General features: G+C 39.6%; 3 protein-coding genes across 4 annotated transcripts; 2 read left to right on the top strand and 1 right to left on the bottom strand.

Annotated features, from left to right (window-relative positions):
* Positions 1-43: 43 nt before the first annotated feature.
* On the bottom strand, positions 44-1,787 carry LOC114543714 (uncharacterized protein K02A2.6-like). The gene is made up of 3 exons (XM_028562590.1): positions 751-1,787; positions 224-417; positions 44-85 (listed from the first exon to the last, which is right to left on the bottom strand). Exon 1 carries the CDS (start codon positions 1,785-1,787, stop codon positions 756-758), a length of 1,032 nt encoding a protein of 343 aa, XP_028418391.1. The 3' UTR covers positions 44-85; positions 224-417; positions 751-755.
* A 4,177-nt stretch (positions 1,788-5,964) lies between these two features.
* Positions 5,965-7,873, top strand: LOC114543717. The gene is made up of 4 exons (XM_028562593.1): positions 5,965-6,380; positions 6,629-6,773; positions 7,509-7,636; positions 7,720-7,873. The coding sequence occupies exons 1-4, from the start codon at positions 6,096-6,098 to the stop codon at positions 7,813-7,815; spliced, it is 654 nt and encodes a 217-aa protein (XP_028418394.1). The 5' UTR covers positions 5,965-6,095; the 3' UTR covers positions 7,816-7,873.
* Positions 7,874-8,443: 570 nt separating this feature from the next.
* On the top strand, positions 8,444-10,734 carry LOC114543715. 2 transcript variants are annotated; one of them, XM_028562591.1, is made up of 6 exons: positions 8,444-8,503; positions 8,759-9,036; positions 9,130-9,785; positions 10,097-10,180; positions 10,388-10,509; positions 10,642-10,734. In XM_028562591.1, the coding sequence occupies exons 2-5, from the start codon at positions 8,948-8,950 to the stop codon at positions 10,477-10,479; spliced, it is 921 nt and encodes a 306-aa protein (XP_028418392.1). In that variant the 5' UTR covers positions 8,444-8,503; positions 8,759-8,947; the 3' UTR covers positions 10,480-10,509; positions 10,642-10,734. The 2 variants fall into 2 exon arrangements, with proteins under 2 accessions (XP_028418392.1, XP_028418393.1); XM_028562592.1 differs by lacking the exon at positions 8,444-8,503 and having other exon boundaries at positions 8,663-9,036.
* The last annotated feature ends 591 nt before the right edge of the window (positions 10,735-11,325 follow it).

Below are 11,325 nucleotides of genomic sequence, written 5' to 3'. Positions count from 1 at the left end.
ATTTTGTCTCCTATATCTTTTTGCTACTGGCTTGGCGGTAGGAAAGATATTCAATTGTCTGATGATGGAGTTAAATGCCTCAAATCTAAGGTATGAAAGCATTGTATATTTTCATATATAAGCATTAAGAGCAATTAAGCTAAGATGTAGCTTTGATATAGTATTAAGAGCGACTATGTAAGCTAAGATGTAGCTTTGATAGAGTTGATAGAGTTATAAATACCTTTCAGTGCAGAAACCAATAGGTGGTCCATAGTTCCTCATGTCATCCTGTAAGTGCAGCAACATATGGAATTTTTGTTTTTGCATAAATTCAGGATGTACTTCGCTGATGCACTCAATTGTTTGCTCCATCAGGGCGGTGATGTTGTCCATGTCCTGAATGTCAACTTCTGATCCATATGCCATGGCAAACATCTAAAAGAATACATATATAAAATTATAGAGTATTGTTTTCAATCAACGGATGTGTTATTCATTTCTGGTATCAGTTAAGGTGTCTTAATCAATTTTTTTATATACCAGGAACTGTTAAATAGTATAAGCTCACACACACAAGTTATTTTATTCTATTTTAATGTCAAATTCCAGTTCCTAAAAGCGCAAGCTTTTTTACAAAACAATAGAAAAACCTAACACAACGTTCGGGGCGTCCGTGTTCAATCTTAAGGGGCAATTCTGCCCCATGCTTCTGAGCGCCCCGTAACATCTCCCTCTTTCTGAGTTAAACATAAACGTTTTTCATCATACTTATATTAGTTTTCAGTCACGTAGTCTTCAAGATATGCCGGTCTACGTGTTTGTCTATTTGATGTTCTCACTGTGCTCCTGGGAGTGGTGTGCTCTACAGGTGGCTGAGGAATTGGTTCTTCAGATTCAGGCTCCTGCTGCTGGCCTGGTGTATCCTGCTCTTGCACTGGCAACTCTCCGTCTACATCTGCTTCTGAATCGCCTAGCTCTGCAGTTTTCCGGATATGCCTGCGATTTCTTCTATAGTTTCCTCCATCATCAGTTGCCACAATATACGACCTTGGACTAACAATCGCTTTCACCGTCCCTTTCCTCCACCTATCCTTTCCTTTCTCGGGCATCATACGAACCGCATCACCGACCTTGAGTGGTGTAAGCTTCTTGGATCCTCTATTGTAATAGTAGGCTTGTTTAGCTCTTGCCTTTTTCAGCTCTTGCTTTGTTGAATGCGTACAGGTGGGCTCAAGCAGTTGGCGCGAGATTGGAATTTGGGATCTTGTTCTCCTGCCAAACAATCGTTGGGCGGGCGAGGTAGTCATACCTTCCGATGGCGTGTTCCGGTGTTCTAGTATTGCCAGGTACGGATCTGCTTTCGCATCCAACGCTTTCTTCATAATTCGCTTTGCTATCTTCACAGCACTTTCCGCTTTCCCATTCGATTGAGGATATCGAGGCGACGAGGTCACATGCTCGAATTCATATCGTGTGGCAAAATCCTGAAACTCGCGGGAACTGTATTGAGGACCGTTGTCACTGACTACCCTCTCCGGTATCCCGTACCGTGCCATGTGTGCCTTTAATTTGTGGATTACTTCAGTGCTGGTCTTCGAGTACAGTCTATCCACCTCTATAAAGTTAGAGTAGTAATCTACTGTAACAAGATAATCTTTGTTTCCAAACTCAAACAAGTCTGTTGCAATCGACTCCCATGGACGCGTTGGGACTGGAGAACTCATAAGAGGTTCTTTCTGGTTTATTGTTCGGTACTGCGCACAAATATTGCACTTTGCGATGAGATCCTCAATGTTTTTGTTCATTCTGGCCAATAGAATACTTCCCTGGCTCTTCTGAGTGTAGCCTGTACCCCACCATGGTTGTAGTGAAGTTTCTCTTGCATTTCAGCTCTCAATCCTTCTGGCACAATCAATCTCTCGCCTTTAAAGATAACTCCATTTTGTACGGTCAACTCGTCGCGAAACGGGTAATACACTCGTAATGCTGGAGACACCTCATTCTCTGTGTTTGGCCACCCTTCTTTCACAATTCTCACCAGTGCCTGCAGGTTGCTGTCTGCCGCTGTGTGCTTTTAATTTGGGCTAGAGTAGTTTCTCTTACTGCTAGATTCTGCAGCATGTCAATTTGCTCTACTTCTCTTTCCGTTATTGATCTTGTGTCCTGCATGATCATCACTTCCTCGGTCTCTCCTGGTCCTTCGACATTTGGCTGGTGGGAAGTTGCTCGACTTAGCGTATCTGCCATAAACATAAGTGGTCCCTTGTTGTACACGACTTCGAGCTCAAACTTCTGGAGTCGTAGCATCATACGTTGTAGGCGCTTTGGTGCACTTAGTAGGCTTTTTTTTAGGATTGACTCAAGTGGTTTATGATCTGATTCTACTTTTACGTGTCGACCATACAGATAACTTTCAAATCTCTCCATCCCATACACGATGTCCAGCATCTCCTTCTCTATCTGAGCGTACTGTACTTCGGTTGGTGTTAACGACCTTGACGCATATGCCACTGGTTGGTTGTTCTGTAACAGGCAGGCCCCAAGACCATTCATGGATGCATCACACTGCAGGACTGGCATTACATCAGGGTCGAAGAACCGTAGCACTGGTGGTTCTGAGAGCATCTGTCGGATTTCCTCCAACGCTTTCCCATGCACATGCTTCTCCCACCGGAATTCATGTCCGTGCTTGATCAGATCACGTAGAGGTGTAGTGATCTCAGCTAACTTAGGGGCGAACTTTTGCACATAGTTCACCATGCCAAGCAATCTCTGTACTCCCAACTTGTCTGTGGGGGCAGGCATGTCTCTGATGGCCTTCGTCTTCTCGGGGTCGATCTTCAGTCCATTCGATGTCAGACGATGGCCCATGTAGCTAACCTCTTCGAGTCGAAGTTGAATCTTGTCAGGGTTGAGCTTGAGACCCTTCTCTCTACACCGTTCCATCAAACCCCTGAGGTTCTTGTCATGGTCGAGATATGCCTCTTCATCTGTCGCACCACTGCCATAAACAAGAAGGTCATCTGCGATGACTTTGACTCCAGGTAGACCCAACAAGATATCGTTCACACGTCGTTGAAACTCTTCAGGTGCGGGTGATATGCCGAAGGGCATTTGCAACCACCGATACCGACCCCATGGAGTGCCAAAGGTTGTTGCATATGAACTGGCCTCATCAGGCTGGATATGCCAAAACCCGTTCTTGGCATCAAGGACTGAGAAACAGCGAGCGTGGGCCAAATCCGGTAGGATCTCATCAATGGTGGGTGAAGGGTAATGGTTACGCTTGAGGGCTTTATTTAATGGTTTGGGGTCAATACACAAACGGATGTCCCCATTCTTCTTGACTGTAACAACAATAGCCGATATCCAGGTCGTCGGCGTATCCACTGGAGCTATGACATTCGTGTCAACTAGTCGGTCAAGCTCTGCTTTGAGTTTGTCTTTTACAGCCAGTGGAATCCTTCGTGTTGGGAGCTGGACTGGGGAAATAGTTTCATCAATCTCTAGATGCAGTTCCCCTGGTAAAGTTCCTTGACCTTGGACTGTTCCAATACTCCTTAATGAGATACTTTTTGGTGATAAACTTGGGTGCATCTTTGACGCTCGGCGTAGTTGTAAAAATGTTCTCTTTGTTAACAACAAGTAAGTTCATGAGCTGACTGGCTTTAGCCCCAAGTATGGACTTGCAATTCTCTTCCACAACCATAAACTCTATGCTGTACTTCTTGTTATTCTTAGGATTGATAACTTGGAGCCTTGTCTTTCCAATAGGCTTCACTTCTGACCCATTATACATTACCAGAGTTGTGTTTGTCTTCACCAACTTCTTCTCGATAGGCTTTTGGAAACACCCTGCCAGTGTTCTTTTAGATAGTACGTTTACTGTTGCTCCACTGTCAAGCTGGAAACTTTCAAGTGTTCTGTTAATCATCAAGGAGGCACTTGGTTTGTGGGTGTATTGATCAGAGTTAACAGCACCCACCTCTTCTTTGGTCTCCACCAGAGCTATATACTCTCCTTCTGACGAGTCTGTATCCGTATTGATGCCGGATACTGGCTCTCTTTTGGTCAATGGTCTTCTCTGAGCATTGCAGACGACTGCGAAGTGGTTCTTTCTTTTACACTGTGAAAGCTGGGCATTTGAATTTATCTCTGAGATGAGATTTACTGCAAAATTTACACCTTATTAGCCCTTCGTCAGCTCTTTTCTCAACTGGCTTCCTCTGCTCTTTGTGCTGTTCTTTGCTAACAGCCAACACTTTCTCATCTTCAGCTTTCATCGACTCGAGTTGCTTCGCCGTCTTCTCCCAAGACCGAACTATATCTATGCTTTGTTGCAGGGTAAGCTTTGAGACTTGCAATAATTTCTTTCGTGTGGCGTTGTCCTTAATACCCATAACAATACGATCTCTTATCAAGCTGTCTTCCAAATTACCAAAGTTACATGTCTTGGCTAATGTGCGAAGGACTGCGAAGTAAGCATCGACCGTTTCGTGTGACTCTTGATCTCTTTTATTAAAACAGTACCGTTCGTACGTCTCATTTGTTTCTCCAATACAATACTTTTCCAACTTACTTACAACAACATCGATGTCTTTTCTCTCTTCTTCATTCGCGAAATCCAAACCGTCCAAGACATCCAGAGCATCAGCTCCAATGCACGTCAACAAAGTCGCTGTTCGCAGCTCTTTGTTTGTACTAGGGTCACTAGAGTCCCGCAGCCGTGCGGCAAGTTCGTAGTTGCGCCAAGCACGATAAAACCGTTTCCAATTCGTTGCCAGGTTACCGGTCATGGCCAGCTGAGGTGGCATTGGCAAATTCACCGGAATTTGCACCACTTTAACCTCCTGAGAAGGCTGAGATGCCGTTGAGGTTGTCGCTTGCTCATGGTCCGTCATATTTTCAATCAGACACGATCTTCTGAAATACTTCACTCGTAATTTTAACACAAGCTCCTGGAATGCTTCACACGATAAGTCTTCTAAGCGATAAGTAACTGTTTACCTCACTCCTGGTACCATGTTAAATAGTATAAGCTCACACACAAGTTATTTTATTCTATTTTAATGTCAAATTCCAGTTCCTAAAAGCGCAAGCTTTTTACAAAACAATAGAAAAACCTAACACAACGTTCGGGGCGTCCGTGTTCAATCTTAAGGGGCAATTCTGCCCCATGCTTCTGAGCGCCCCGTAACAGGAACGTGTGTACATGAAACACAATTTGCAATAAAATACCAAAGCGACAGCATTGGAACAAACTTGTCTTACTTCACTGATGTACAACCAAACTTCCAGTTCTGCTTCCGCAATTATTCCGTCGAGAATAAACACTGAAAATAGTCGGACGTACGAAAGATGACGAACATACTGGTTAGCTGGAAAACACAGACACTGACACACTGACACTGACACACTGACACTGACATGGAAAACGCTACTACCTTCAACTACATGCAACTACCTTCGAAATTCAAACGATATAAATGAAATCTTGATTTTTATTTATACCAATCCGAAAGCAGCGAAGAACGCGCGAGCGAGTATGTTCGTCATTTTTCGTACGTCCGACTATGGCCGAAGATGGACGGACAAACACACGGACCCACAGACCACAGACACTTTTCAACTACATAGTGGTAAGCCGCGTATGCGCAGCGGCTACCCACAAAAAATGAGAAAAAACAACAAATTTAAGGTTTTAGTATAGTTTATAAACTAAAAAAGAAAAAAATATTGACACAAACTAAAAAAGGAAAAAAATATTGACACAATACAATTATAAAATATGTGAAGGGAGTTCAAATCCGAGAGGGAGGTCACAGTGAACTCTATATATATGGAAGGCTCGCTCCAGTTCAAAAAAGTATTATATGGGTCAGAATCTGGGTACATAACCATGCAAATTAATCGCCTGCATTGGCATCTACCGCAGACCAGTGATCAAGCAGGCGCAGCAGGACCTAACCAAGATGGCGGAAAGTTCGAAGAAAAAAAGGACGAAGCCTTGGAAAACTGTTGTTATAAATGGTAAGAGGAAATATATATTTGGAGAGAATCTTGCTAAAGATCAGTCAAAAGTCCGAGCTCCACATCGGATAAGTACCTCGCAAATGGTTCGTGAAGATCGGTCTACATCTTCCACAAATATTTCCCTGACGGAGTCGGAGTGTCATTCAGATTCTCAACCACAATTTTCATGTGATCAGTACGATGAAAATACAACGCCAGAAGTCGTTATTGATTGTCAACCTCCTCATTCATCGCTGGTGCAAAACACTGAAGCAAATGTGGAAATTGCCTATGCTACTGAGCTTTCTAGGTTAGAGATGGTAACTGTAGTAACCAAATGCGCATTTGTATTGCCCGACTTTAACGTCGAAAGTAAACGAATAAAGGTAAGAGCACAATGCAATGAAATAAGGCAAGTGTTGCTGATCATTAGCATCTTCATTGAGAGAACAAAGCTCTTTATCTTGCTTAATACTTATATATAGTTAATATTTCAATACTGGATGATATATAATTAAACCTGTATTTACATATTAGTTATTACAATATGTATACTGTTAGAGAATAAGAGAGTTTGCAACATGGCTGGCAATAATGATTAATTACAAAATAACTACCAATTATTGTGCTGAAGGAAATGAACTTCATTGTGGTACACAGAAGTGTCTGGCTGCTACTACCTACCAATCAGTATGATTGGCTATACAGCTGTTCATGCTCACCTAGAAGGAGTCAACTGCTCTCTGGATTGTCAAAGTTATTACAGCAGGAACCATCCCGTGAGTACACAACATATACAGCCATATGTTGCATCAGGGATGAACAATGTTGCGCTGCACTCTATAAACAGTATTGTTAATGTTGTTGAACCTTGTTGAATCATCAGTGTTGATGCAATGTTGTTGTGACAAGTTGCAACAGCATTGATATCTCAACAAGTTTCAACAACATTGTTAACAATACTGTTCGCAGGATGCAGCAGCACAACATAGTTCACTCCTGTTTTTAACAATGTGCATCAACATGGTGATTTTTAGGTGTGCAGTAAAATAATATGATATCAAGGAGTGGCAATTGTTGCTACTCAATGGCATCAGATAGTTTTATTGGTCAGGGGAAAAAGTATATCTGGATGCATTGTTAGTAAATTTGTAAGATATAGAGGTGTTCAGTGATGTTTAGGTCCTGGTATGTAATGTTTAGGCTCATAGGGTCAAAATTTTTATCCTTGAGATTGTGAAAACAGCCTATATCTACCTCTTCCAGTAAGCTGATCTGTAAAAATGAGTACACATTTTTATAAATATTATATATCTGTGAGTATAAATATTTATAAAAATGTTAGTTACCCATTTTCTCCAACCCAACCCCTCCCCCCACTCCATCCTCGCATGACACTAATAATAAGTTTTATTCTATAATGATATTTTGAATATGGTTAGTCTGGATTTAGTGAGGAATTCACATTTGTGTGTGGTGCATTGCAGACAAAATCTTGGTTTAACTTAATTTAGATCTCCGTAATTCAGTGTGTATTCACATAAAAGCAATATGTCACTTACTTCTGGATTATGACTCACAACATGGAATTACTCCAGAAGAACAAGAAAAAGAAAGTTCAATGAATGACCATACATATAAGGTAATTAAAGTAATTTTTATGTTTTCTTTCTACATCTAATTCTGTTGTACAAATTATGTATTTATTTATTTATATATTATCAGTATGATGTTATAAAGCCATTAAACGTCGCTCTTTCCAAAATGGACCAGAATCTGTTCTCCCGGAAGTTATGGACGATGAAGGAAAGATGTTTTTAGCTCTTTTCCCCCTTTTCCGGCCCTAAATGATGAACCATGTCAGTTATGTGGGAATAATTTTAGAGATGAAGATCCGAGAGACAAATAATCTTGGTATATTAAATCTGTCAAATTGTACGGAAAGAGGAAAATCTTTGACTGTTTAGGTATGCTAGTATTGATTACAATTTGTTCTTTATCTTGTTATTCTAATATCATTTACAAAATTTTCAGTTTAAGTTTAAATTATTAATATTTATGCAAGCAATAATCAAAACCAATACATGTAAACTGATTGTTTTGAGCATGAGCGTACATGGAAATTTAAGCCTAATGCATGTTGCCATGCGATCGAGGAAGTAAAATGGTTTATGGCATTTTTCGGGATTTGTTTCAAGAATATACGCAACATGGTTTCTTATTTCTTCTCAGTGAAATTACATAATTAAGCTCCCTCAGAAATTTCAAAGAGAAAAAGCTTCAACTTCCGAGTTTCTTTTTTTGTATTTGCTACTATAAAGACATGATTGACGTCTTTGGAAAGAAGGGTATTATCGTTAATGTCTTTTTTATAGTTTACAAACGGCCATGCTCGGGGGAAAATTGCGTGAATGAATTGATGGTTATTCTTACACCGTACTGAACATGGGAATTACCTAATATCCTATGAAGTTCTAAGGGAATACATGTTCTTGTTTTTGAAAGGAGGGTTATAGTCATTGATATGCTTAATTGTTATTTTAGGTAATAGGATTGTTAAATCTACATCTTAGATTTACATTAACATTTTAAAAGCGTATTTTAAGAATTGTATCATCACCCCAGCTCGCTCTTAATAAACTTCACATCATATCACTGGTTGGTGAAGATTAAAAGTGCTCGTGTTCTTCCGAACGTTTGACAAAAAGTTACCAAGCAGCCTTGTACATGTAGATCAATTTAGCTTAATGTATTTTGTTTACAGTGTATCCATGAATACGTATTACCAGTCATGGGCGTTGTCTCTAGAGTCTTCTTTGAACATCAATTTAAACGATACGCTAAAATATAACCATTGGCGATCAGCATGGTATGCGTTCTTGCAACTTCTGGACATTGATTTCACAGATGGTTTTGAATGCCCAACGTGCAAAAGTGATCCCGAAATTATCATATGTATACAAGCTTGGCATATAGAAAGAACTTATGTTCAACTCTACACATCCCATCCACTACTACAACGGCACAATCCGGTCATGGAAGATAAGTATTATCAAGTTGATAAAATTTAATTGCAAAAAAATGTTAAGAATATAATGAAATCATACTTTGAATTTGTTTTGTTTGTTTTTTTACCAGGCACAGTAACAGAGTTTTTGTGAAATCGAAGGATACAAGAAAATCACTGAAGAGAGTTTGTACAGATGTATCCGCAATTGATATAAATGAGCTAAATACACTTCAATCCGAATTACACCAAAGTATACCGTCCCTGGCAAATTTTCTGGACTGGTGCCTTGCGATTTATGGTAATGAAGCCGCTTTTCCGATTGGTATTTCAAAGTTCATAAAGGACATTTCCTGTAATACCCCTATTTGTGCTATTCTCCCTCTTGATGAAGAATTACGACGTGTTTGTGACAAAATTAAAAGAAGTGTGCCTGTTAAAGAATTTCCGAGTGATATGGAATTGTTGCAAAGAAAGTGTCCTGCTTTATTTGGCATTTTCTCATCTTTAAGTGATTCATTTGCACCTGCAGAATTCATACCTTTGTTGACCGACCTGCTCAATATTGCTGACAATGCTTTCAAAGATTGTGAAGCACCGCAGGATGATTCTGTTGTAAATCCTTCCTCGCTGTTAGCAAACTTCCTTTCCCTAAAACCTGTTCGTGGCAGAGGGACATACGCTGCAGACAAAGGAAAGCAAACGTTTGAGAATCCATGCACGAAAAAGTCTGGAAGACATCCCACTCTTCTTCCTGGTATATTCCTTATTTTTTGTCAGCATGGTAAGTTCTCTTGTTAATGACTATTCTTTTAATTTTTGCTAACGCGCGATATCATATAATTGAAAACCAATTTTAAAACCCTTATATATCTTGGGTGTAAAAGCACCAGAATTCGCCATAATTTTGACGAGATCTTTTTTGTTATGGCTTATGAAAAACTGTAAAATGGTTATTAATACTATGAAATCGTGATAAGTGAAATATAAACCACATCAAACGAATGAATATATTGTACAGTATATCCTGCGCACAAGAATAAAGCAGCCTACACGATATTAGTTCTCACAACAAATTTATGATAATTTTTTCAGGTATAAACTATGGATACTCCGTAATGACTACTAACGAATCCCCAGATATGCCATTTACAATCTTGCGATCTCGATTTACACGAGGTAACACTGTGAACGTGTGATGGTTATCCTTAAGAAAATAGTCAAAGTGGTATTGCTCAGTTGCGGAAATTTATATTTATCATTTATTCCAAAGTACATACTCACATTACAAAAAAAGGTTCACTTTTCCTCAACTGACTTGTCATGTCATAAGACAATAACCTGCATCTTTTTATTAATAACAATGGTTTATCGCTCTTTTTGTAGCTCCTAGAGTCGTTGTATACGATAATGCTTGTAATTTGCATTCCTACTGTCTGAATCGTGATCCAACCTTTTTTAAAGACATGCAATTTTAGTAGATCGCCTTCACTGGGCAGATCACACAGGTAAGAAATAGCAACTGTATCCGTGATATCGAGAATTTATGCATGTGACTACTGCTTGTATAGGATGTGCGTGTATAGTATTGTACAGTGTACGCGCAGTATTTTTATACACTGTATTTATTCATTATCAAGGTTGTTCCAGCGCCTACCATATCTCTTGCTATCCTGACTATGAATATCTCAACAGTCAGATTGCCGAACAAAGCAACTCTAGACTGAAAAAAATTAAAGGACCCCTTTCTTATATGAATGACGAAAATTTCTCCAGACACTGTAGCTTCTACTTATGGTTCAAAAATAGAGAAATTATGATGAGAAATATTAACAGATGAATTAATAATTAGTGTAATAATGTAAATACGAAGGATAGTGACGTATAAGTGTCAGTTGAATGTGTATAAAACGTAACGCTTCAAAAATAAAGGGCTCCTTGTATAATTATTTTCATTATTAATCACCATGCATTCCTTTTCGGATGAAACACATGCACGGTATATTAAGATTGTAACATTTGATCCACCGCTTGCTATATGAGTGTTTCACACCAATACCCTATAGCGTAATAACCTCTATGAATTATAAGTTTGGTGGCACAGATTTCTTTAAGGAGTCAATATATCTTGTTTAGATTTACTTGACACAAGTTGTCATTCAATAAGAATATATACCGACGTATCAAATCTAAAACCATGCAACACATCCACTCGCAAAAGCATTTAGGAAGCCTGCAAAGTTGTGTCTGGGTAGCCGTTTAACTAATGGTGTGAGTTCGATTCTCACGCACAACGTGGGCTTTAGCCGCTATATATATGAACT

This window comes from Dendronephthya gigantea, unplaced genomic scaffold, assembly GCF_004324835.1.
Source record: "Dendronephthya gigantea isolate DGI-Jeju-01 unplaced genomic scaffold, DenGig_1.0 000531F, whole genome shotgun sequence".
NCBI lineage: Eukaryota > Metazoa > Cnidaria > Anthozoa > Malacalcyonacea > Nephtheidae > Dendronephthya > Dendronephthya gigantea.
This window is presented reverse-complemented; position numbering and strand designations above follow the sequence as displayed.